Here is a 25,798-nt window from a genome sequence, read left to right as displayed (position 1 = left end):
CCCGATTGTGTCCTTCTATTTCACCCTCACCTTCTCCCGGCCGATTCCTCAAAACCATTTGCATCATTTTCTTCCCCTGTTTCCATCATTGACCACAGACCCTAAGCCCTTCCTGTGTCAACCATGCACCAAGAAGCAGGAACATTCCTCTCGGAAATGAGCTTCGCGCTAAAATTTAGCGAATCGAGTACCAAATCATAACGGCCCAATAGACGAACGGCCAGGATGGATTACCAGGAAGTAAGATGAGCATTTGAGAGCCTCATGATTTCATGTTTCTCGATTCATGGAGGATTGTGGTCAAAGCCGTTAGATCGTTATGATCCAAGTGTCGGACTCTTTGTTACATTGGGCGACGGTTCAAGAGGAGTCAGAATTGATCTTAGCGTGTCAGCCCATGTTTCTAAGTTCTAAATGCCACGGGGGTCCAGGGGCGGGCCGAGCCGCGAGGTTAAGCCCCAGGGCCCCGGGCGTCGGACAAAAAGGACGTGTGTTGGGTTACCGCATGAAGCGTACGTGTAGGTTAACGTCCTTGCAAGGATCTCAGCTCCAGGTAGGTTACAGTACACTCAAAGCACACGGATGGTTCTCACGGTCCTTAAACCTCACGGATGATGGAGACTCTTCGGTAATCGACTGAAATGAACTGTATCTTCCCTAGATTCCCTACAGGTCACCTAACCCGACTATATAAGCCAGCGTACGATTGTACTTGTCATCGTGTGCTCTAATTGAAATTCCGTTCATCCATTTCTTCTGCTCTTACTCGATTAGGCAGCACGCAAACGCGAATCGTTGTACTCAAATTTTTATTATTCAAATGGCAGGTAAAACCTTCTAGCTCATTTCATCTTGCCGTGCCGTTTCGTTTATTTATGAACTTACCATTATGATTTGCTATCCTTCGATCTGTTCGTTACATATATTCTTGTTTAGATCATACATCGATGCAATTTCGTTATTGGGTACTAGCTGTATTGTGTGTTTCCTTCCAATTATCTGATGAATATATCAACCTTTTGATAATTTGGACTCGATCTGAGTGGACAAGAGTTTGGTTAGATCTTAATTATGCTTCCTTGTGGAGTTCTGAAATGCTTGAAGCTGTTCGAAGCGCCTTTAGCCCACTGGAGATAATCATGATACAACCTATTTATGGTTCTGGATTTTTTTTTTCCTTTTTCTGAGTCATCATAATTGTTGCTTCCATGTTCCCATATCCATTTGCAGTGCACCGGGTCTTGATGTATTGGTTTCACTTTCATGTGAGGTCATTTCTTCATCTTAGTCCAGGTTGTTTTGGGGGGTTGGGGAGGGGGGGGGTGTTGGGGGAAGGGGGAGGTCAGTGACTAATTCAGCTTTTTGCAGTTGTATTCACTAATTTGTTCTTATAAACTAAATGCCAACTTGTGATATGTTGGTTTGTATGTCATGCATATGCTTAATGATGAAGACTTTATCTCGCAGGGTTAACTTGGAAAGATTTATATGGTTCTGAACACGGTGCAATTAAGAGCAGTTCTGTGTTATTTCTTGGGCTTTCCATTGTTGTCGAAGTGTCATTATTTTACACTAGCTTGACATAAATCTGGTCCACTGAATAATGATTTCCTATGTTCATCAACAATAAGTACTGAGGGTTCAGTCATGATATATGGTTCCAAGTTGATCGTACTTTCCCTTTTGCAGCTATTGTAGGAGAGTAAACATGTTATTGCTTGCTATACACTCACAAAGTACTCTTGAAAAATTTTAGAAACAGTCACACAGTTTCATTTCAAACTTTCGTTTAGCTCACATGAACTTTAGAGCTGATAGTTTGCAAATTTGTATGCAGTGGCGTCAGGGAAGGTTGTCCAAAATATTTTTCTAACACAATGTTGCCAACGGAATAGGCAGTTGGATACCCGATATCAGAGGGACTGTTTCACCCTGAAAAAGTGTTATTCACCTTACTTCCGAGGGGGAAAACTAGCATGGGCTGGCTTGTTGCCCATGCAGTTGTACTCCTTAGCAAAACACCGGAATGGTCCTGAGAACCGAGAAAGTGTCTATTGCAACGGTCTGTTCTAGACTCCCCCCTTCCAGGTTGATCTCTAGTGTATGGTTTAATTCTATTAACCTTGAAACTATGCAGTTCCTGGCAACTGCTGCATGGAATATATTCCCATTCTGTTTCTCTAACTAGTGTGTCATTGCTTATGTTTTCATGGCAATTATGGTTGGGGAGAAGTAGAAGTCATTAACCCATATCATACTGTTATTCACAAGCCAACTTCTTTCCATCATTAATTGGAATTTTATGTTGCAGCTGTTTCGTCTACCGACACGATATTTTCACTTGAAAAGGTTGATTTCCGGAAACTTCAAAATGGAAGGTACAGACTTACACCTTCAATGTCCATGATCTGTTAATCTCTGCTACTCCTAGTTGTTGCAATGCATACTTTATTTGAAAGTCTCCACCTTAAAGTTGTTTAGTAGTTCCATGTAGAGCAAAAAATACTGATGTTTTTGTTATTGGTGAGTGCTGTTTTACTTTAATAATAATTTATTGGATGAGCATATCATTGATTTGTCAACTAATATTTTTCCATGAAGCGATATCCGAGGTGTTGCTGTTGCTGGTGTTGAAGGAGAACCTGTTAACCTCACTGAGCCAGTTACAGAAGCAATAGCGGCTGCCTTTGCTGCATGGTTATTAGACAAGAAGAGAGCAGATTCATCTAGGCATTTGAAAATATCAGTTGGCCATGATTCACGGATTTCTGCACAAAAACTACAGGTTGTTCTGTTCCTTTTTTTTTTTTTATATTTTTTTTTATCAAAGTTGAGATGATATCTTGGGATCATTGGAATTAGTATTTTTTGATGTTCATACTCCATGTAGTCCAGGCAATGCTTTCATGGTCCTTCCTTTCAAGTTTTTCTCCCAAGAGATCAATTGCCTCCTTACCCTGCTTGTATTAGTTGTAGTGTGTCTGAAACTGAAAGGATTGCCATTTTCACCATTTACTGGCTTATAAGGTGCAAAATTTTCATTGAAGGGATAATTAGCTGCGTGGACAATCCAACTCCAAAAGTATCCTCTTATAGTTTATTTTTAGGTTAAATTAACCTGGGTTTAGAGATACTCTTGGAGTTTAGCATCATACTGGTTATTCAAAGGAAACACTTTGCATATCTTGCTTCTCTACTGGACAGTGTTACTATATATATATATATAAGTTATGTAGAACAAACCAGGACCACCTATGAGGGCCCAGAGGGCTTACCAGTGTCCTACAGGCTATGGCCTTACCAGCAACCCAGAGAATTTCGGCAACAGCAGAAGTATTTTGGTAATTTTGCAAATTTTCAGTTTAGTCAACTTATGGTTCCATTAGGTCCAGTATATTTGTGGGACCCTAGATCTACTTTTGTTTTTGAATTTGACTCATTATTTGTTAAGTTATTAAAGAGTCCTTGTTTGGGTAGGATTCCTAATTTGTGAAGGAATCCTCTAGTATTTCTTACTTCTTGCAAGGATTCCTTATTTACTGTTAGAATTCAATTTGGACTCTTTTAGAGTGAGATATGAAGGTTTCTTGTGGGAGTAAGAGTCTTTAGTCAAGTAGGAGTTTTAGTTTGAGTTGTTTTACTAGTTAGAGTCCAAGTTGGATTTCTTTCCTAAAGTTGAGTCCTGTAGTCTTAAGTTCTTTCAGTAGGTTATAAGTAAGCCTTCAAGCTTTGTAAACAGCAGATTGATTTGGTCAATAAAACATTGATTGGGGCAAGTTAAAGAGGTTGTAGGTTCCCTAGAGGGGGCCTTTCAAGTGAGTTTTTCTGCAAAATTTCTGAGATACAGCATTCTTCTTCAATCCCAAGTAAGTGCAAGTGCCTTCCCCCAACCCCAGCCCCATTCCTTACTCTCCTGTCTATCCCACATCCTTCCCCTTTCCCCTCAAATCCTAATTCTAGAATCCCAGCCCCTTTCCCCCCTTTGTGGACAAATCCCAGCCCCTCCCAACCCTTGCGGCAGCAGTCCTAGGACTCCCCCACTCCTATTCTATTATTCCCTCCCCTTCCCTAACCCTAGAATAAAACTTCCAGCCTTTCTCTTCTCACTTTCTCTTCTTCTTCTTCTTTAATCTTCTAACCTATGGCAGTTCTAGAATTTCCAGAATTCAAATTTTCCAGTATTGCAGCCGCCCCTAACCCCTAGACCTATGCCCATCCCCTTTAGGACTTAGACTCCTCTCCCTAGACCCTACCTTCAACCATGGTTCCAGATCTCGTTCTCGAGGGCAATCTCACCCTTGAGAAAAAGCAAGATCTTCCTCGAGTTGGTGAGATCTCGATCGAGATCTGGTATTTTTTCCTAGGCCAACTCAAGTGAACTTGAGGGCCCATGTTAGGGTGTTTTAAAGGTCAGTTTGGGCTAAGTTGGTATTCAGCCTATTTTAGGCCTTCTAAAGATGCTGGTGGCCCTAGTTTTGTGGAAAACAACCCTATCTAGAGCCATTAGGACATATAAATGAAAAGCAAGTGATAAGATATATCAAATAACTTAAATACCAGTAGAATTTCATTCATATGAATACAATAGAACATCACATTCTCAACTCCCAAGAATATAGTATTACAACCATCATAAGTTCATAATAAAAGAAGGTGATATCAAATCAATCAAGGCCCAACTCCACCATCAGCTCCACCACCAACACCATGACAACATCCTATAGCTGCAAGTCCTCTATCAGCGGCTCTACATCACTGAGCCAACCTGATGACATGGTCTAGAATATCATGCCTCGCAAAAATGGGAACAATAGGGTATTTGGGTGTATCCCTGTAGTTTCCTACCAAGGTTCCTTGAACCTCGGCTTGCCTCCAATGAGGACTTTTCCATAGTAGTTATAACTTATAACGGATGGTCCGTAGTCATGGATCTATGTTGCTCCATGTTGCCAAGCAATATCATTGTCCTCTATGGTTTATCAGCCTATAAATAAAGAATAAAAAACATCATATTCAATTTCAATTAATGGTAGAGTGAAACAATTAAATTACTTGTACAGTTGTAAAAGTTCAAAGTTTCAATTTTTAGACTTGGTGACTGGTTGACTTCTGAGTATCACTCAACATTCTCCCACATTCGATTATTGAGAATGGGCCACATAGGACTCCCAAGTCAAGGAGTTACTATAGTACCTCCCATATGTGTTTATATGGCCTGGATATGTGTCATAGTCGAAATACTGGACGAATAGAACTCTTGATTCCAATGCTACGTGGCTACCAGCTAAAGTCCTGTTGTTGTTGGTGCTCATACTAAACCTTTGGGTACAGGTTCCTGAGTCAGTTAGTCAACATCTCACCTTCACTCCCATATGAGAATTCTCTAGGGCTAGGGTCTTGAGGAACATGATGCCTTCCATATAAAGAGTAGCCACTATAATCAGAACTGGTGGTGTGATCTCTGCATGTATAGTTCGAGGTTTGCCAACTTTGATGGTGGGTTACCACTAGCACTAGTGTCTATGCTCATACTCCCATGCTCTCTACTAGATCCTGCATGCTTATATCACTCGTGTCCTAATGGGCATGCCTCCTATAAGTTGGGCCAGGGCACAGCACCATGGTCAGCATCTTGTGTTGCTTGGTTATACTGGGTCTCTCTAGAGAACTCGATTGGTGGCAAATCTAGTCAAAGTTGTCACACCCCCAGTTTTCACAGGCTTGGTGGGGCCCACATCATGGACATTCCACTAGGGCACGTGACAGCTCCTCTTCGTTAACACCTCTTTATAATCAATAAAAACAAAATTCTACACAAAATATTTTTCGGCAAAAGAATATATATCGCACAGTCCATTATACAAACATCAAACGAACAAAAGGAAGAGATACATCTCAACTTTAAAGGCATGGAGATGGCAACACCGCCTTATCATGAATCCGCAACATTTACAAAAGAGCTTTGCGGCCCCAATAAAGGACAACCATGCAATTGTCGGTTCATCAATAATCATATAACATCTACATTCCAAATTTTCTTTCTTTTCTTCTTTTTCATTATCCTTTTCCTATTCATTTTTCCTTTTCTTTTCTTTTTCCTTTTTCCTTTTTCTTTTATTTGCATTTCGTTATCGACATTATAGTCTTGAGCCTAGGCAAACCGGAGGATGCACATATCTCTTCACCACCGATGCTCACAGGTGTCTCTTCACCACCGAAACAAGGAGAAAAAAAAAGAAAAGAAAAAGAAAAAAAAAAACAAAAAAAAAAAAAAAAAAAAAAAAAACAAAAAAAAGAAAAAAACAAAAAAAAAAAAAGAAAAAAAAAAAAAAAAAAGAAAAAAAAAAACAAAAACAACAGCAGAAAACAACAAACAAAAGAAAAAAAAAGAACAAAAAAAAAAAGACACAACAACAAAAAAAAACACCAACACAAAAGGGAAAAACAGCAAAAGCACAACAAGGAAAAGACCAAAGGAAAAAAGCCCACGAACCCAAAAAAAAGGAAAAAAAAAAAAAAAAAAAAAAAAAAAAAAAAAAAAAAAAAAAAAAAAAAAAAAAAAAAAAAAAAAACAAGAGGAGGGGAAAAGCCCACGGCAGCGATGTGCTATGTGGGGACCCAAGGATGCGACCGACCAGCATCACCCAAATATATAGAAAAGTGGGGGCATACAAAGTAGGCCTCACTAGATCAACACCACACTTATCCCTCATTATATGTAAAACATACCTATGGTTATATATGAAATTGCTCTCCTGCCTTGTTCTCTGAACCACATTGTTGATTGATTTCCTCTCTCCAAGTCCTTTAACATAAGAAGATCAATGGAGTGTGCTGCACATGGTGTTCAGAAGAGCCACTTCTCTTGTTCATAAGCATTTCCCCACCCTTCTTGAAGTTAGCACCATTATCCATGACAACCTGGATGAAGTTGCTTGCCCCTACCTCGAGGACCACCTGCCCCAGAAGCTTTTACAGGTAATCAGAATCCTTCACCTGTCTGATGCATCTGTAGGCTTCAAGAACACTGTTCTGCCATTGCAGTTCACCTGAAGTTATGATGGACTGTCTAGTAGGTCTAGTCCATCCATCAGCCATGATAGTGACACCGTATGTCTCCATTGTGGCTTTAATGTCTCAATGTACTCATCCAGCTCCTTCGCCTTAGGCCAAAATATTTGTTCACCAGCTCCCATGCTGTTGGGCCTTCCACCCCTACATCTGCCCTAGTTGTAGACTTGTAGTATCAATCATCCCTTAGTAATATGGACTTTCGGCTACATTAGGTGCAATTTTGTTGTAGAACATGAACTTGCTGATTGCATCCCTAGCCTGATCCTCCCTACTACCTCCACCAAACATCTAAGGGATGTTTGGTTGGTAAAAGTCTTGCTCAAGTATAGGATCCACTCTACTGTAAGTATGCTCCTCCCCATGTTTGGTCTTGCTCCTCCTCTCACCTCCCTCTTGAAATCTAGATGGAGCTGCTGATCCTAACCCAGATGCACCTGCTTCTCTAGGCTGCTCATATTGCCCCCACATTTTCAAAATGAAAGGACTGTCTACTAGCTTCTACTGCAGCCTTCATTTGTCTCCATTCAGCTGTTGACTGTACACCCATACTCTTCGCAGCCTCATCATCATTTGACTCCTCATTGACATGCATGAAAGGTCTCTATAAGACTGCCTCCTCAAACTCCCTCTGCTATCTTACCCTCTTTGCCTTGTTCTGTCTCCCTCCTTATAGATTGGCTGCAATGGCTTGCTATACTCCATTGGGCACCTTAGCACACTTGGCCAGATCCTTGTATCCCCCTGCCAAGTGTTGTTTCAATTTGGTTGCACCACCAGAATTCAACACCTTAAAGCAATACTTGCATGTTGACTTCTTATCGGTAGTTAGGGCCTCACCTGCTGCCAAGCAATGTCTCGCGCCCTAGTGCCTCTGCCACTCCCATTACTAGCTCCACGATCAACCATTTAAATTGATACACATTACACAACATAAATATACTTTCCCACATATCAATAGAATAATCAAGGTAAACAACTAAATCATTCCATCACACTAATACATCCGTACACTATTACACTTATAGGATAACATATCCAACATCTAAAAACTCTAAACCAATGAAAAAATATTTTTAGGGTTAATTAAAAACATATAAAAATAATTTATAAAACAAAAAATACACACTTTGTTCTAAGAACACAAACAGATTAACATGGTTGTATTTTTAAAATGCACAACATAACATAAGAATAATTAAAAAAAAGATAATTTTTCGTAAATAAAAATATCCTCATGATTATTTTAATTAATTTATTAAATCTAAAAATAAAAAATGAATACCAACAAGGATGAAAAAAAATATTTGAGTCCATGTGGTTGTAGCTTTTCTAATGGAGTCTAACATATATTGGAATGAGTATCATAGCCTAATTACTTTTCGATATTTTTTATTTTAATTTCTTAGAAAATGTATTTCTTCAATCCAAAATTAAAAAAATAAGTTAATTACGGAAAATTATTTTTTCCCCCATGAAAGTGTAGATTAGAGCAAGAAGTTGAACGTATGCTTAATCCACACTCAAGACCTACTCTGGAAGATAATATTTGAAAAAATCAAATTTGGGGAAAAATTTCACCTTAGTTGAGGAACTTCTTCAAATGGTCTTCATTGATCTTCTTTTCTTGATGTAGATATGCTAAACCTTGCTTAGGAGTGATGCAGGTCAAGATCTGACGAGAATTTGGTAAAAAATGGGGCCAAAATCAAGTTGGAAAGGTCACTAGCAAGATGGGAGGCGAGAGGAGCTAGATAGGATCTCAACTTGTCTTGCTTGAGTTTTCTAAGTTTGAAGGGTGGTGTGACCAAGATTTTAGGTCAAGCCAAGATCTCGGGATCTTTGTTGAGTTTTCATACTTTCTAGGACTTGACCTAAGTCTCATCTCGACCATCCAAAATGACGAGATCTTAAGCAAGATCTATGACCATGCCTTCGGCCTTCAGCCCCGCCCTTGACCTCTAAACCCTAGAAAACTCTGCAATTCATCCTCTTTATTAGGAAATCCTAACCCTAGGATTTTCAAAATCTTAAATCTCTCTTCTTCATCGAAACCTAGAACCCTTTTAGGTTTAGCTTTCCTAACACCCAATTAACACTCGACTTAAGCCCTAGGTTGATCCTAGCCCTAGAAATCCTAATTGACTGCTAATTCTATTGAAAGGATCCTGGAGTGAGCCTGGATTTAGGGAATTACATCATTCAATCAAACCCTCCATCCTGGTTCACATCACTAGGGTTGAAAGGAGGGATTAAGTTTTAACTAATTTTGAATTCCCTATTTGCAGCTGCACTTCTGGTGCCTCTACTATCAAAGGTAGCATTATGAACTATGGTTCCAATAAAGAACCTGGCATGTTTAGTCTTTTTTCATTTATTTAGTCTCTTTCGAACGATTGAAGGGATTTCTATATGTTCAATGTTTTAATTATAAAATTTTTGAGTTGGAAACTGAACTTCTATAGAATGAACAACCAAACCTATATTATTAGCTTTATATAGTTGACCTTGTGATCTGTGTTAGTTGGGGATGTGGGGCAGATTGGGATGCTTAGGGAAGTTGATTTGCCAACTTCGTAGATATAGAGTTTTAGGTCTTTTTTTAAGGTCTGTATAGTTGAACTGTTGAAGGTTGTATATGTAATTTCTAAGGTTGGGTTTTAGTCAGCATGGTGGAAGTTTATGTGTCTTTTTAGTTTCTAATTTTTATTTTATTTAGGTATAGAAGAAAACTGATCTGATTTTGAGAAAAAGATGCTTGTCCTCAAGTTCTCATGGTTGGAGGCTTGAAGCTCCGGAATAAAAAGTTTAATTGCCGTCAGTCAACTTAATCATCAAATCACTAGCTTCATTTAGGATGTGTTTGGTTGTCCAGAGATTGATTGAAAAGAAAAGAAAGGAAAAGGAAAAAAGTACCTAGATTAGAAATGAAAAGGGGAAAAAATTGGAAATGAAGAGGAAAGATAAATTAATTTGTTTAATTAACATAGAAATGAAATAAAAATATAGATCACCAAAGGGAAGACTATTTTTTATACTTAAGAGAGCTTCTTCAATAAAAAGTCAAACCTTTTTTATAGATGGGGAATAGGAAACTTCAAGGCAAAGAGAAAGCTGCAGATTCTGTACTTCTTTTCTCTTCCTTTCTATTCATCTGTAGACAATGAAACACACCTTTGTTTAATATTTCTGAAGTTTGATGGTCCAATTTTCAGGATGCAGTTTCTCGAGGAATTGCTCATGCTGGCCTGGATGTTGTTCAGTTTGGGTAAGTAATAATTGTTTAATTATTTGTTATCTGTTTTAGATAGACTGTCCATTTGCCACATCTCTTTAAGTGATTGCAAGTGGTATACTTTCCAATATGATTCATTAGCAATTTGATTCTCAGCTCACTCCCTCTGTCTAGTACATTTTCATGTCGTCTTCAAGTATACTTCTGCTCTTAGCTGTTACTGATTATAACTGGACCCTGGGTTTTTGCTTCTACTGTCTGTAGGTTAGCATCTACACCTGCAATGTTTAACAGCACAGTCACAGAAGATGATGAGTTTTTATGCCCGGTTGATGGATCCATAATGATAACAGGTATCTTGCAGCATCAGTATTGGTCTCAGTAGCTTACTGTAAGATGATTGAGTGCTAATAATATGGCATTCTTGATCAGAACTAGTGTTCTAACTATGATTCTCTAATTTCAATGTTTGACTTATTTCATTAAATTTGAAATGATCAGTTATCAGTTGGAAATACTTGTTTAGCAATTTCTTCATTCCATGGATTTTGAAAGGATCCCCCCCCCCCCGGTTGAGTGGGATTGATCAATCAAGATTTGAATTACCGAGATGTTTTTTTTCAAACAGCTAGTCATCTTCCATACAACAGAAATGGGTTGAAGTTTTTCACAAACACTGGAGGACTGGGGAAAAGTGACATTACTGACATCTTGGAGCGTGCTGCAAGTATATATGATAAATTTTCAGCAGAAGGGCTGAAGACCTCTGCACAGGCAGCTTCTGCATCCATAAAAAGGGTGGACTACATGTCTGTTTACACGTCTGGTCTTGTAAAGGCAGTTCGCAAAGCTGCGGGGAATATCGGTAATTATTTTCAGATAGATGTAGTGAAGTGATTCAAGTCTTTGCACTAATTACAAATTGTTTTAACCTGTTCATGTCGTTGGTCCTGTTTAGCTATTAAAGCTAAGGTGTTTAGATACCTAGTAAAGACATTTCAGATCATTGGTCTTTTCTTAAACTATTCTATACAGGAGGTAAATTGTGTGGTCTGTGTTAATCTATTATTGCATGATAGGTTCTAGTGTAACTTATCTGACACTCCTTTTCTCCCCCTTTTAGCAAAGTGATTATAACCTTTAGTCTCTGACTAATGGTTCCACTAGTATGGATGTTATAATAGGCATATCTGTTAGCCCTTTATAAGGAAACTAAATTTATTTGGAAACCACATTTCAGTTGTGATAAGTTATCTTAATTGAATGTGTTACGGATTTAAATATATATTTTTTTAAAATCTTTCCCTGTTTATTGGGTCAGAGAATATGCATTTTGAATGTGATCAATGTACTGGTAAATCAATATTAGACCAAGTCTGACTGTGTGATAAGACTGATATATCATTTGGGTAACCAGAAGTTTGCAATGAAATAGCGTTGCTTAAACAATGCACGTGGATTATGCATAGTTGCATGCTAGTCTTTCCCTTTCTTGATGTCCTTGGGCAAATCCAGCATGAGTGGCAGAAGTATTTTGACTCAACCTGGAAGCTTCTTTTTTTTCTTTTCTTCTGGGGGTGGGTTTTTTTTCTTTCCCTTTCTTGATGTCCTTGGGCAAATCCAGCATGAGTGGCAGAAGTATTTTGATTCAAGCTCGAAGTTTTTTTTTTTTTTTTTTGGGGGGGGGGGGGGGCTTACAGTTACAGTTACCTCCTTCCCCCAAGGTAAGGTGTAATTCCACTTCCACACATGGCTTCACTATTTATGCATATCCTGTTTTCCAAAATAATTGATTACTAAACCCACTTTGTTGACTGTGGACTGAAAATGTTAAAATTTTAAAACTTGTTGATGAAAATGCTCTTTGTGCTAGCATGGTTCCACTTTGTTGACTGTGGACTGAAAATGTTAAAATTTAGAAACTTGTTGATGAGAATGCTCTTTGTGCTAGCATGGTTTTCTGACAACAGAAGACCAAGTCCAATTACCTCTTCTGTAGGCAGCCACCTCTGGGCCAAGCTTAGCCAAAAGAAGAAAAAATCATATTGTCATCTTCGTGACACATTCTTCATGTTCTCTGCAAGACCTAATGGATGGAACTGCTGGGAAGATTTCTTTCTCCCTGAAATCCTACATCTGTTTCTCAACCAGAATAACAAGATTCCTGAGTCTGCTCCAAGGAATATCTCTAATATTTCTGTATCACTTGATCTTTTCCATTCTATCACTTTAACGAGATTCCTGAGTCTGCTCCAAGGAATATCTCCAATTTTTCTGTATCACTTGATCCTTTCCATTCTATCACTTTCTGTTTCGTTTTCTGGAATCCCAAAGTGAAACCATCCGCTGGCTCTGTTAGTGATTGAATTTCATTAGAATCTAGTGATTGAGCTCCCTCTACTCATCGCTGAAAAAGATGAAAGCCATCTGAAGCTAGCAGTTGGGAGAGATGCGTTATCTTCAAGTCCAATGGATTTTGGTTCAAGCTGGGATCCAAACCATTTGCAATGATTTCAGGGAAAATCAGAAGATTTGAACTCAGCCATGACGAATTCCCTGATAGAACCAAGGGATGCTTGTTCTTAATGACTACACAGCTGTATGGTGGTTGGTGTTGGAAACTTTGTTCGGAGACAGAGGGGGAGATGGGAGAAAACATGGAGACGGTGAGCGCAGCATGACTTTTCCATGTGCTATGATATTCAAACCCCTTTTCCGGTTTTGCTCCTATCTGCAAATCATGCCTTCATATCCTAATTCTGTTTCAGAATTTTCAGATCCTAGCCCCCTCTGTTGTTCGGGAATCACGGGTTATTTCTGTTGGGCCAGAAAAGAACCTATGATACTCTCAATTATGAAATGGAGGACTGATAAATTACTTGGATAATTGTGATATTAAGAACTTTTAGAAAAGACTAGTGGTTCTGGAGTTTTGGGTTCTGAGGTTCCTCCTCAGCCATACATTACCTTGAATCTACACGAAGAAGTATCTATTGGTCTCTCTAAGACTGCTGGTGGAAAAGTAGTAGTGAAGAATAGCATATCATGAGCCTTCATACCTTACAAATAACCACCCTTTCCCTGGAAGGCTGGAACTGCTTTTGTATTTCAATTCAAAATCCATAAACATTGTAAGCCAACTGCCAGAAACTACAAAGAATGTTTGCTGGCTGCTGAGAAGATGGGAGCCATGGGAGGCAAGGAGTAAGATGAAGTGGACAGCATTATGATGTCTTACTTTTACCCTATTACCGTTTGCACCTAACAGGAACAAAGTCAAGTGGGTTTGCTAATCGATTATTCTGGAAAGCAGGGAGGAACAGGTAGGGGGGTTTTATTTGGCCAAAAGAAAGTATCTATGTTAATCAAACCAAATGTAGAGAAAGTTGCAATGCACTAGTGACACCCAACGTTCCTACTACAACAAAAAGGTAAATGAATCCATCTGTAGTGCGCACCTTTGTGCATCAGCTTTGCATGCAGCTGACTCTCCTAGGGGCGAAAGAGACTTGCTTGTTAGGTTAGAGGTACTCTCTAAATCTTAGTTTGCTTCTTACTTTTCCTTCCATCATGTGGAAAATTGATCAATTTGAAGTGGCATGGTTATTCTGCTTCAGTCTTCTAGTATCCCATGCTTTTACTTTCCATCTATCTATCTATCTATCTATTTATATATCTATATATATATATAAATCAGGTCTTTAGATGCTGGGCCATGAGTTGGCCCTGTGTATTATGGATCTGTTTAGTTTGGTTTTGGTGTGTGGATAGTGGTAGTGGTATGTCCTGCCTCAATCCCCACAGATAAGTGACATGCACAATGAACTAGTGAAAGATACAAATATTCAGGTTTTTTTAATTTCATTGGTGAAAAAGATTTAATTGTGGAGTACATCCTTGTTGCAATCTGATCATGTATAATTGCAGTTCAAATTGTTCAATCCAATTTCACCATCTGTAGGAATGATTCTGTGAAAATTGTTTCAAAAACACAATTTCGTTCTTCAAATTTGTACTTATTAAAGTAACAGATTGGAATGGTGCTTTAAATTGTGCCATACAGTTGACATGGTCATTAGTTTCACTACATTCAACAGGTAGGAAATTCAGAAACTTTTCCATCCACCTACATGTCAGAATGATCAAAAATTTATTCCATGTGGTAAAATAACCAATGCTCCTGGAGTTCATTTTGTTACCACTAGTGTCAGAAATCTGTGTATTTTTCTTGAAAGGTGCTAGTAATATTTATCAGTAGTTCAAATGGATAGAATAACCAGTTTGGACATTCAATCTAGTTGAGTTACGCATTTTCATGTCTGAAACATATTGAATCATTTAAGTCTGTAGTCACTGTGTCAGTCTGAATCATCTTATCTAGGCTGGCTGGCCAGTCTGGATATAAAAGACAAACTGTTGTCATTATTACCATTATTCTTGTTGCGCTATTGATACCTATTTGTTGTGGTCAAAACTTCGAAACAGCCTTTCCTGCAAAGCAAGGGGTTAAGGCTGCATTCATTTGCCCCTGCAGTAGTGGCTCTTTTCCATGTTTTGACATCTTAATATGTTTATATCATCTGTTAATATATTTTTATTTATTTAGCTTGTCTATGATCTGTCTACATTGTGCTCATAGTTATTTTTATTTTCATTCTCAGAGAAGCCATTGGAGGGTTTTCACATAGTTGTCGATGCAGGGAATGGAGCAGGAGGATTTTTTGCTGTGAGTTTGATTCTTTTGATATTTCTTAACTTATTTGTGACAATCATAATAAGCTCTTAGTCTGATGGACCTACATACATACTCACATGAAATCATTTCATAACTTATTCAAGTCAACCTGATCCTAACTGATAAGGTTGATTACAAGAAATGATTTCATTGTGATGAAATATTTGTCTAAATAATCCTGGCAAGACCTTTTCTTACTATCCAGCTCTGTGGGCCTAAAAACTTAATGATAGCCTCCAATGCCCGCCTACATCTTTTTTAGTTGTATGATCACCCTATTATAAGTTGCAAAAAGTGTCATCTTTGGCGAAACAGATTTGGAAGGCTGAAGGATTCAAATATTGTGACGTGGGAGTTCTTATACTCAGGAGTGGAAGTCTATGTTAAGTTATTGTTATTTACTTTGGTTTTCTTTCTTTTCCCTTTTTTTCTTTTTTTTTGGGCGGAAGCCCCAAAAGCCAACAAAGGCGTCAAGGTACAAAGCACAGAAAATTAAAAAAAGGGGGACAACTACACTAAACTCCCTAACAAAAAGACTAAGGCTGAACATGTCAGGGTCAAAGATCACTTTTTTCCTCTATTCTTATTCTTCTTCTTCTTCGTTTCTGAAGACTTGAACTCAACGATGATATCATCATAAACTCAGTAGCAGCCCTTGGTAGAGTGAGTGCTTCTCGTACAGCTATCATGTTCAGAGTGAGGTGAGTGTGTGGCCTCAACACCCTCAAAATATTTGATAACATGCTAACAGGGACATTTAAACCCTCGGAGGGATCACCTCCTGCCATTGCCAAAGGCGAGACAAAGTGATCAACGTGATTCACGGTGGCAATCAACAAGGATGGAGAGGGAGAAGCAGAGATTAGCAGAAAGGTCGAAGCCGCAGCAGCGCAAACAAAGGAAAATTGGTGAGCCCAAGATTTGAGGAAGTGAGATATGCCTAGAGGCAGACCATTAGGGAAAGAGAGGAGGGAGAGCGAGTGAGAGATGGGCCAAGCTTGACATAAGAGAAAGGGCTGGGCTTGGAAGATGAGGGAGAAGAATAAGGAGCTGAAGAAACTGGGCTAGGCCCAGAAGAAGTGGGATAGGGCCTAAAAGAGAAGGCGCATCAAAGAGAGGGAGACTTGTCATGGGCTCCACAGGAGAGTAAGGGATGGGGAGGAGAGAGTCACAAGCAGAAAGAGTATTGTACACATAGGTCGACGATTGAGGGGGGAGAACCAAGAAAGTGAGGAGGCTGACACACTCAAAGGAGTAGGGGAGGAGGTCGCCAAGGGGAGGGGAAGCAAGGAGAGCAGGGGGAGCAGGATGAAGGGCAGAGGGAGCAAACGCAGGCAGCAGTAGGAGTGCCAGGGTCCTCGTCAGAGGCCAGGGGAAAACTGGTTTTGAATTGAGGAATTCGACAAGGTTTGAAAGGGATTCTGCCAGAGAGGATTTTTCTGATGGTTTTGATTCAGCAAGGGCGGTGCAATGGGCGGGGCCAAAACAACTGCAGAGGCTGTTGGAGGGGAGCTTTTTGGTAGGGCAGAAATGGAGGAGAGAAGAGAAGGGGCAGAAGGTTTTGCTTACGGGACTATGGATGCACATGAGTGATGGCCAAAGGTCCTACAGATTAAACAGTGTGCTGGCTTCTGCTCGAAGTGGACTGGCTGGATGAAAGAGAGACCATTTTCTTCTTTGATGGAGATGAAGGAAGGAAGAGGAGTCTTGGTAGAAACATCCACACAGATGCGTGCAAAGGCAAGCTGCTCCTTTCCCAGAGTTCTAGCATTGGAGAATAAGGGGGTGCCTAGAGCTGACCTCACACCTAGAAGTGAAGAGGGAGACCAGGGAGGGTGACCCACAGAGGGAGGGAAGAATGATTTTCCTTGTTGAGAACCAGCTCCTGGCACCATTGGTGGAGGAAGATACTATTGGCCTTTTCCCCACCAACCATGGCCACCAGCGATCACCTTCTGCTTATCATTCGCATCATAGAATTTTAGTAGGAAGAAACCTTGGTCAAGGAGGAAGAATTCCAAAGAACCCACCGGCTTCCATTGAGTTGACAGAGAAGACTTCACAATAGGGAATGGAGGTTGAGAGTCAAGGAAATGGCCCACAAGGCAGCATTCCTAGGAGGAGGCTTTATCGTCAAGGTTATCGGCTGGGCAAAAAGCAACCTTCTGACCATCGATCATAGAAGGTGGGATAAGCTGCAATGGGAGACCTGCATGATAAGGTTAGTGAGGAGAAGAGAAGAGAGAGGACCAGGGTGTAGAGATAGGGGAGGCTGGGGAGGCCGGAAGAATGGGGGCTGGGTGAGGAGGCCAGAGGAATGGAAGGAGCAGGGGGGAGAGGGAGCGGGAGCGGGAGGAGTCATCCCATCCATCAATTTAGTTGTCTTTTAGTAGGCTCTTAATATGTTATTGCAATATGATAATGGACCTAGTCCACACTGGGGACTACAATCCCCTCCTTTTCCACTGCAACTCTCTCTTTTTCTCCTTCTTCCTTTCTCTTGTAGGTGCTGGTTTTAGGTTCTTGTACCATTACGTGGTATCAGAACTCTCTACATCAGTTGATTTTCTACTATTCCTGGTTTTGTTCTCTTTGGGTTTTCCTCTTCTGGTTGCAGCAACCCATACTGCCATATCTGCTCTATGGAGCCTTGGTTGGTATATGAAGATAAATAAGGTTCTCCATATGTATGTTGCTTTTCTTCCAATTAAGCATAAATCTACTTGGTTTTAAATGAATCTACTTCAAATAGGTCAGTCAACATGAAGGATATATAGTGGTGAATAGTTGCAGCAGAAATACCCTAAGGTTCTTCCTTTTACTAGTATTAATCTATACTATAGTTTTTATTGATCGAAGATCTGATTAGAGCACCTTGTGGTACCCCTGTTTCTCAAGGGCCTTTAGCCATATTGAGAATCCTTTTTTCTGGGAATCTGCCATTTGATGTTGGCAATAATTTAGGGCTGATATCCCCCTTCAGAAATGACCTTTGACCAGAATAGGGTGTCAATCTGACACCTAAAAGCTTCCAAATTATGCATTTATGGCTTAAAATTTGTATTTGGCTGCTGGTTTTTTTATTTCCTTGTCAGATAACTGTCATATTGGGGGTTTTTGTATGGGCTGCGTATGCAAGCTAGGATTGCCCTTTAATGATTATATCAGATCTCTATGTTCGATGATTGATGTTGTAGCATATTTACTACTGATAATTGTACGTCTATTAGTGGAAATCTTGTTGCCTGGAGTAGGAAGCAGATTACAGTGTGGAAAGGCTGAATACTAGGCTAGTACATACTAAGCTGGAAAGATGTGAAGAACAATATGGTCAGATGAGAGGATAACACTTCAGCGTGTAGGATGAAAAGGTATAAAGAGAGCGGATGCCCCTGACAAACTTGAGGAGTGAAGAAATCTAGGAGATACCCTTTTGGATAATAAGAACATCATCTAATCCCAAGTCAAGTTGAAACTTGAAACCGTAGTGTAGCAGGGTCTTCTTGAGGAACTTTCACTGAAGGTAATCATGTGCCTTACACATGTCTAACCTGACTGATACGTATCCTAGGTTACCTTTTCTTTTCCTCTTGATACAGTGGAAGATTTTGTGTCAGATAAGTGCATTCTCTGTATGTCTCACCTTTAATGAAGCCATTCTGGTTCAGAAAACATCAGTTTATGCATTGGCTGGAATCTTTCATCAATAAGTTGGGATTCTCAGGCACTAAGGCTGGGCAGATGTATTTTGATGATCAAGTTATGATCTATATCGCAACTTGCAAGTATTATAGTTTTCCATGAGCAGACCAAAAGTATTGAGGTTGGACCATTTTTTTTGGAATTTTGTTATTCAGAAATATCTACTTCGTTTTTTAACTCATATAATCAACTTGGAATTTTGTTCAATACAGCTGAGTTTAGGCCTCTATTTCTTAGTGGTTCTTCCAAGCTAGGTATGGGAGATCTATAAACTTAAGCATGAGCATAAATTATTGTATCATGAGAGTGGGGTGTCTGTTGAATCGAGATTGGATGTCTATATTGAGTACTTATGTAAATTTTTGCTATTTATTCTAGTTTTCTTTGGTTGTAACTTGTTTTTTAGTTGGACGCTTAATGATACAAAATACGTAGTGGACCTGAGCACGGTAGGGATATTCTTAATCCCATGCCTACTCTAAGATTCATGTTTTTTCCTCTTCCTTCCTTCCTCCTGTATTTACTGGTTTCAGGTTGTTAAATCATTACAAAAGGCATCTTCTCAAAGTCGTTGATTTATTTTGACCTTCTACATGGTGGCAGCCTACTTATCACTGCTAGTAGACTGGTTCTTTGGTGGACTGAGGGCTTGTTTCATGTTGAGATTGGACATCAAGGATTTAGGGAATGTGAAGAGTTGTTTGCCTTGAATGGCCTAGGAATATGATTAAGAAGCTGTGTTCATTCTGAACCAATGAAGCTGAATTGCTGATCTTTCCTTTTAAATATGTAGAAATTCTGTGGCAGACTGGCAGGTATCTTCTTGCATGTCAGTCAAGTCAAATGAAGAGTTTATGCCTTGATAAATAAGTAGCCCCTTTAGACATTCATGAAACTACTGTATGATTCTCTTATTAAACTAGCAAGTGGAAAGGTTTGGATGGATGGAATCACCTCTTGGTAACATATACCATGCCTGTAAATTGCTGGGATGCTGAACATTTTGCTATATGCATCTTAACCATGGCTGATCTATTTTCACTTTTTTTCAGGGGAAGGTTCTTGAACCTTTAGGAGTTATTACTACTGGTAGTCAGTTTCTAGATCCAGATGGTAATTTCTCAATTCTAATTTCTGATGAGCTATCATATTTTCTTTGAAGTGTCATATCTGAAATTTGACTTTTGGCATCAGGTTTATTTCCAAATCATATTCCTAACCCAGAGGATAAAGTGGCAATGAAAGCCATTACCCAAGCAGTTCTTGATAACAAAGCTGATTTGGGCATCATTTTTGATACAGACGTCGACAGGTAATTGCTTCTACTGCCATGTGTTGCATCTAATCCTCATATAGGGTGTTACTGAAAAACTTTCTTTTTTAGATCTGCTGCTGTAGATTCTTCAGGTCGTGAGTTAAATCGCAACCGCCTAATTGCTTTGATGGCTGCCATTGTTCTTGAGGAAGTACGGTTTCTTCCTGATGCATCTTTCTTGGTTACAATGAGACTGAAGTATTATTAGGCTGTTAAACAATATCTCGTTCTTTTGTGCTCAAATGTAGCATCCAGGAACAACTATTGTCACAGACAGCGTGACATCAGATGGGTTAACAACATTTATAGAAAAAAAACTTGGTGAGTAACTGAAATTTATAAAACATTCCATTTTTCCCCCTTTCTGATGGTTTATGTTTTGTTCTCATTAAATTTTTTTTCTGAAGGAGGAAAACACCACCGATTCAGAAGAGGGTACAAGAATGTCATTGATGAAGGAATTCGCTTGGTGAGATTTTTATTTTACACTACTTACTGTAAACTGTTTCTTACTGGAAATATTGTTTGTTTGAGTTTTCATTCTGTCTTCTATTTATGATTCACTTCCATTTTATGAATGCTTCTCAACCTGCTTCCTGAGCTGCTGAATATTTGATATCTTTATATTTTAATGATATGAAATGGATGAAAATAAAGGTTTGCTTATTTTCTTTTTGACTGAAAGTCCATAAACAATAAACAACAGACGGGGCTGGTCCACAAGTAAGTTTTCAACGATAAGAATGGCTTGGGGGACATCCACTTTTATGTACAGGCTGTAGAACAAAAGGTAGTATTGGTGGCCTGATGCTTAGAGGTAATGAAGGATATGTTATATTGTATCCCCGGTATAAGACCCCAGCTGGATAGGAATTTTCTCTCCTTGGTGGGGTTGGTGGTGAAATGCTTACTTGTCCTGTTGTAACAACCTAAAACTTAAAAATCATAACTAGAACAGCACATCAAAGATGTGAGGGTGGGAAGTGTCTTTAGGATTATTTTGAATGAAGGCATGGTGTGCCTGATGGTACTAGCATATAGAATGAACAGGAGTTGGTTGCAACCTTTAACTGTAGTTTTTGCTTGGGTTATAGTGCATAGCATTCTGGAAAAAGGGGTTTCAGGCTTGCCAATTGAAGAAACTGCTCACCATCTTTGAAAATATTTTCAAGGGCTTTTGAGTATGTGGGTTGAATCTTGAACTCAGAAATTTTTTTTGGCTGGAAGTCTTGACTTGCAATTCTTCCTATGGAAGGATCTTATTCTCTTTTAGTCCTCCATTGGATGTTTGGAAAGAATGAAGCTGAAGTTTATTTGATGGTAACACTAGTAAGTCACCATGGATACGGGCCACTGTTGATTTCTAACCTAATGGAACTGGCATGTGCTATGAACTGTACGGGATGTATATTGCTGAACATTAGAGACCATTGGTCGATTATACATGCTTAAGCTGCACTGTGCAGTCTGTTTTGATGTTTATGTTGTTAAGGACTGTTTATAGATTTGTGTTAAGGATAGACTTGAAAACAGTGAGAAAAATCTTCCACTGAATTGTTAAGAAAGTATAATACCCCAAAAAAAAATTGTTAGGAAAATATGATTGATGTTAGAATCTTTTTCTTTAGATAGCCACAATGTAAGGGATGGGCCTGAATCTTGAGATATTCTTCGAACCAATCATGTACTTTATTGAGATAGGTAAATGAAGGAGACTCCCCTTCTGAGAACCGTATATAAGAATTTCATCTCATACAGCTCAAGCAGAAACAAACAGACTGGTTGCAACGGATATTCAATAGAAAGTTTTCCAACTTCTTAGTCCCTGACTCGATCTTCCCTTATGAAGGAACACAAATCATAGACGTATTAGAAGGTTCTTATAAATGGAAATTTTTTAAATCTGAATTCTGATTCTATTATTTATCCTATTCTATTTTGGTAATTCCATTTAAAAAATCATATCTTAATATGTACCTTTAGTTCTGGAATGGTTCTTTTCCCTCTTCTCTCTTAACACATTGCATTGCTAAAGCTAAAACAATGTTGACAGAACTCTGTTGGTGAAGAATCACATCTGGCTATTGAAACCAGTGGCCATGGAGCCCTCAAGGAGAACTTTTGGCTTGATGATGGTGCATACCTTATGGTAGGAACAGATTATTACAATCTACATTCAGGTTTCTTCCCATTTTATTAACTCTAAAATCCTTATTTATCCTTTAATTTTCTCTGGTTTTCTTGCAGGTCAAGCTCCTAAATAAACTTGCTTCAGCCAGAGCTTTGGGAAAAGGTACTGGAAGCAAAGTCCTTACTGATCTGGTAGAGGGTTTGGAGGAACCAGCTATTGCAGTTGAACTTCGACTAAAGATAGATCAGAACCATTCAGATCTGAAGGGAGGGTATGCTCGATGATCATCTCATCTTTCACTCTTTCAGTGGAAATCTCTTTGTATTGTGGGTTACATTTAAATTTTTTCTTTTGTATCAGATCTTTCCGAGAATATGGGGAAGCAGTTTTAAAACATTTGGAGAACACTAGTTCTTCGGATCCAAAGCTCCAAAAGGCACCAGTTAACTATGAGGGGGTAAGCCACAGGCCCAGAACATAGAGAAAATTATCATTTGGTGTGCATCTATTTTATTGGACACTTCTTTGGGGAAGGTTTCCTATTGGTAGTCGGGTGCCTTTCTTTTCCTTCTCTTCCCCCCCCCCGGCGAGAGGTTGCATTAAGCTATCAACTTCTGAATAGGTTAGAGGGAAACTATTAGCTTTTCTGTTTGAAGTGAAAATGAGAAGAATAATAGATTGAAAGAAATTCAGTTTAGCTTGAATTTATATCTTGGCTGAATGATGGACATGCACATACCATGGTTGGACATATTCATTGTCTCAGTTGATTGGAAGTCAAAAGTGTATAAATGTAGTTCAGGAAGTGTTGGTGCACATGATACATGTCTGCATTCAATCTCATTTTCAAATGACAGTAGGGAGCCTCATTAATTACTATTTGTTGCTATTAATTCTTTAACTTGATGTAAAATCCCAGTAGTAAATTAAAGTAGGTTAAATATTTTATTTTCCTACATTATTTTACAGATTTTGGCCAAAATAGTGGTTCTTATGGTTATGTACCTTCCATCAACTTATGAAACAAATACAACTATGTTTCTGTTCATATGAGGGTTTTAGGGGGAGGGGGATTTGGCTTATCTATTAGGAAAACATTAAGAAGAATGGCTTTAGAGAATTGCATAGTGCTTCCTCGCTTATGTCCCACTTTTTGTGAACAGATCCGGGTCTCCGGCTATGGTGGGTGGTTCCTTCTTCGGCTCTCTCTTCATGATCCTGTTTTGCCCCTCAACATTGAGGTAAATTCTACTCTTATGGGGTCTATAAGACTACTGGCTACTACATGACTGGACAATTTTTGATCCACATAATGATGAATATTGCAGGCTCCAAGCAACGAGGATGCTGTGAAGCTTGGACTTTCTGTAATTGCTGCTGTAAAAGAATTCTCAGCTTTGGACACGTCTGCCCTGGACAAGTTCGTCCAAGTTTAAACCCAAGAGGTCTACATAAGTTGCATGTCAGCTTCCTAATGTGAATCCATGGGATGTCTCCATTGACGGGGATGTCAGATTGCCTTAGGTATTTGAGTTTTTGATACTCCTGCTTGTAACACCACATCACATCAAAGTAGCCTTCACTTTAAGCTAGCCCATTATAGAGTTACAGAAACAACTGGAAATAAAGGAACCCCATTGCCGGACTGTCAGAAAATAATGCTTGCTTAATTTCTACTGGGATAAATTTGATTCAATCAGCACAATTTTGTCCATAACTGTGGTTTGAGTGTGGTGTCCTTATTAAAGCAGGGAAGAAAAAGTGAAATAGGATCCAGGAAAGGAGGGTCTAAGGGACCACGCCGCTCAACCAGAGTACGTAAACAACCTGCATTCCTCGTTGATTATGCTCTGTAGAAGGGGAGCAGGGTGTTTGATTTAAGACTCTTGAGGAAGTATGAGGGTGATTTCATTGGTTAGGGAGTGATTTGGTTAACAGTGTGTCACTGGATCCTAATAGTTTGCTTTAGAGTTGTTACGTAAACCTACAGGAATTGGCAATGAAGGATAAGAAGAGAATTAACCTCCTACTTTCCTTCATGTTTTTGTGTAAAATCTTCTCTGAATTGTTGTTCTTCACCCTCTATTTTCCTTCTGTTACCTCCACCATAACCCTGGCAAATATCATCTAGTCTGAACTGCTGGATTCCTCCCATGCCTGAGGGAACTCGCTTGTCATCAACTGGATGATGCGGTGAAGAACTTAAGTAGCACCACCTCCATTCAAATTGGAAAACATGCAGCTCTCCAAGTAGTGAGTGAGTAGAGGGTGACCTTCTTTGGGATGGTGGTGAAGCTAACCACACCCGACGGGAAATTGGAGCAAGTGTTGCGTCTAACCCCAACCACTGAGCACTTATCCCCACTAATTACTCCCCTAGTAGCCTCATCATCCACCTCGGCCGATGCCATGAAAATCAGGACCATTAAACTAGACTTCCCTAGATTTGATGGAATCGATCCCCTTGGATGGATATTCAAAGCGGAACAATTCTTTGTATATCACTCAAGCCCCCAGTGACAAATGCATCCTTGTTTCATCCTTTCACATGGATGGGCTAAGAGCTGCAATGGCACTAGTGGATGCATTGTGTCGATAAGTTTGCCTCATGGCCACTCCTAACCCAAGCACTTGAAGTTAGATTTAAACCCTAAGCTTGTGATATCCCTTAGGATCTTAACCTGAAACCCTCATTTTAGGCCCAAGGACCCAAAATTTAGTGCTAGGAAGTTGTAGCCATCCAGCCATTGGATTAGAGTCTAGATCCGTGGATTTGGATGGTGGAGATCGAGATTCTACCGCTGTGTTGGAGATTGATAAGAGGAAGGACTCACACCAAGACCCAATAGGATGATGGGATAGGTAGCTTCTGGGAGCTGAGGTTGGATGATACCTAATTCCAGGTATGAGCATTGGTTGATTTTTAGCATTCTTACTCATTTTTAGGTCTTATAATCAACATACTTGCCGATCGCAATTCTAACATTGACCCTAGGCTTCTTCTCTTTCATTATGCCTTGGATTTCTATCAAGAGGTTGTCGAAAATTCTGTCCCCCAACCGAGTTCCTTTCTCCTCCTAGCGAACGTCTTCTTCTTCTTAGAGAGACCCTCCTCCTTGTTTCTCAAACATGTCGTTTGGCTTCTTCTTGATCATAAGGGTTTGGATTCCTTGCAGCCCAAGGCCTCTCACCATCATCCTAAGTAATGCCTACATTTCCAAGAATTGTACTTGCATCTAATTCATATGTTGTTAAGTTCGATTCATCTACTCTTGTATGGCCGAAACAATCGGTCCTCCATCATTTTGGACATCCAAGTGTTTGCCACCATTCACTTTTTCTCCTTCTTGCTCCATGATCTCTAGGAGGAGTGGATCTCCATCCCAGGGAGGTGGGCGAATCTAATCTTTCATCAACCCTAGCTTCTTGAATTGTTTCCCACAGACAGGCCAAATGATGCGTCTAGAAATTTCCCAACCACCGAAAGCCTGCAAAATGGAAGTCAGATGTGGGCCAACTCCTCAGTCGGGAAGCCACCTCCAACAATCAAGTCAACGAGTGCACCACCGATGAGCTCTAAGTGTGGTTGTAGAGCTTAATTGAAAGATG

At 39.5% G+C, this 25,798-nt stretch overlaps 1 protein-coding gene across 2 annotated transcripts; it reads left to right on the top strand.

Moving 5' to 3' along the window:
• Window positions 1–503: 503 nt before the first annotated feature.
• LOC149021904 (phosphoglucosamine mutase family protein) lies at window positions 504–24,160 on the top strand. 2 transcript variants are annotated; one of them, XM_089150077.1, is made up of 18 exons: window positions 504–827; window positions 1,838–2,062; window positions 2,312–2,378; window positions 2,602–2,785; window positions 10,287–10,339; window positions 10,571–10,659; window positions 10,935–11,171; window positions 14,968–15,032; window positions 19,796–19,856; window positions 19,938–20,055; window positions 20,128–20,209; window positions 20,307–20,379; window positions 20,466–20,527; window positions 22,112–22,207; window positions 22,306–22,460; window positions 22,550–22,646; window positions 23,353–23,430; window positions 23,518–24,156. In XM_089150077.1, exons 1-18 carry the CDS (start codon window positions 821–823, stop codon window positions 23,623–23,625), a joined length of 1,857 nt encoding a protein of 618 aa, XP_089006203.1. In that variant the 5' UTR covers window positions 504–820; the 3' UTR covers window positions 23,626–24,156. The 2 variants fall into 2 exon arrangements, with proteins under 2 accessions (XP_089006203.1, XP_089006204.1); XM_089150078.1 differs by lacking the exon at window positions 1,838–2,062 and having other exon boundaries at window positions 23,518–24,160.
• The last annotated feature ends 1,638 nt before the right edge of the window (window positions 24,161–25,798 follow it).

Source organism: Hakea prostrata, chromosome 3 (assembly GCF_041222555.1).
Source record: "Hakea prostrata isolate BN-2017 chromosome 3, UWA_Hpros_2, whole genome shotgun sequence".
NCBI lineage: Eukaryota > Viridiplantae > Streptophyta > Magnoliopsida > Proteales > Proteaceae > Hakea > Hakea prostrata.
The sequence above is the reverse complement of the archived record's forward strand: the minus strand, read 5'-3'. Positions and strand labels throughout refer to the sequence as shown.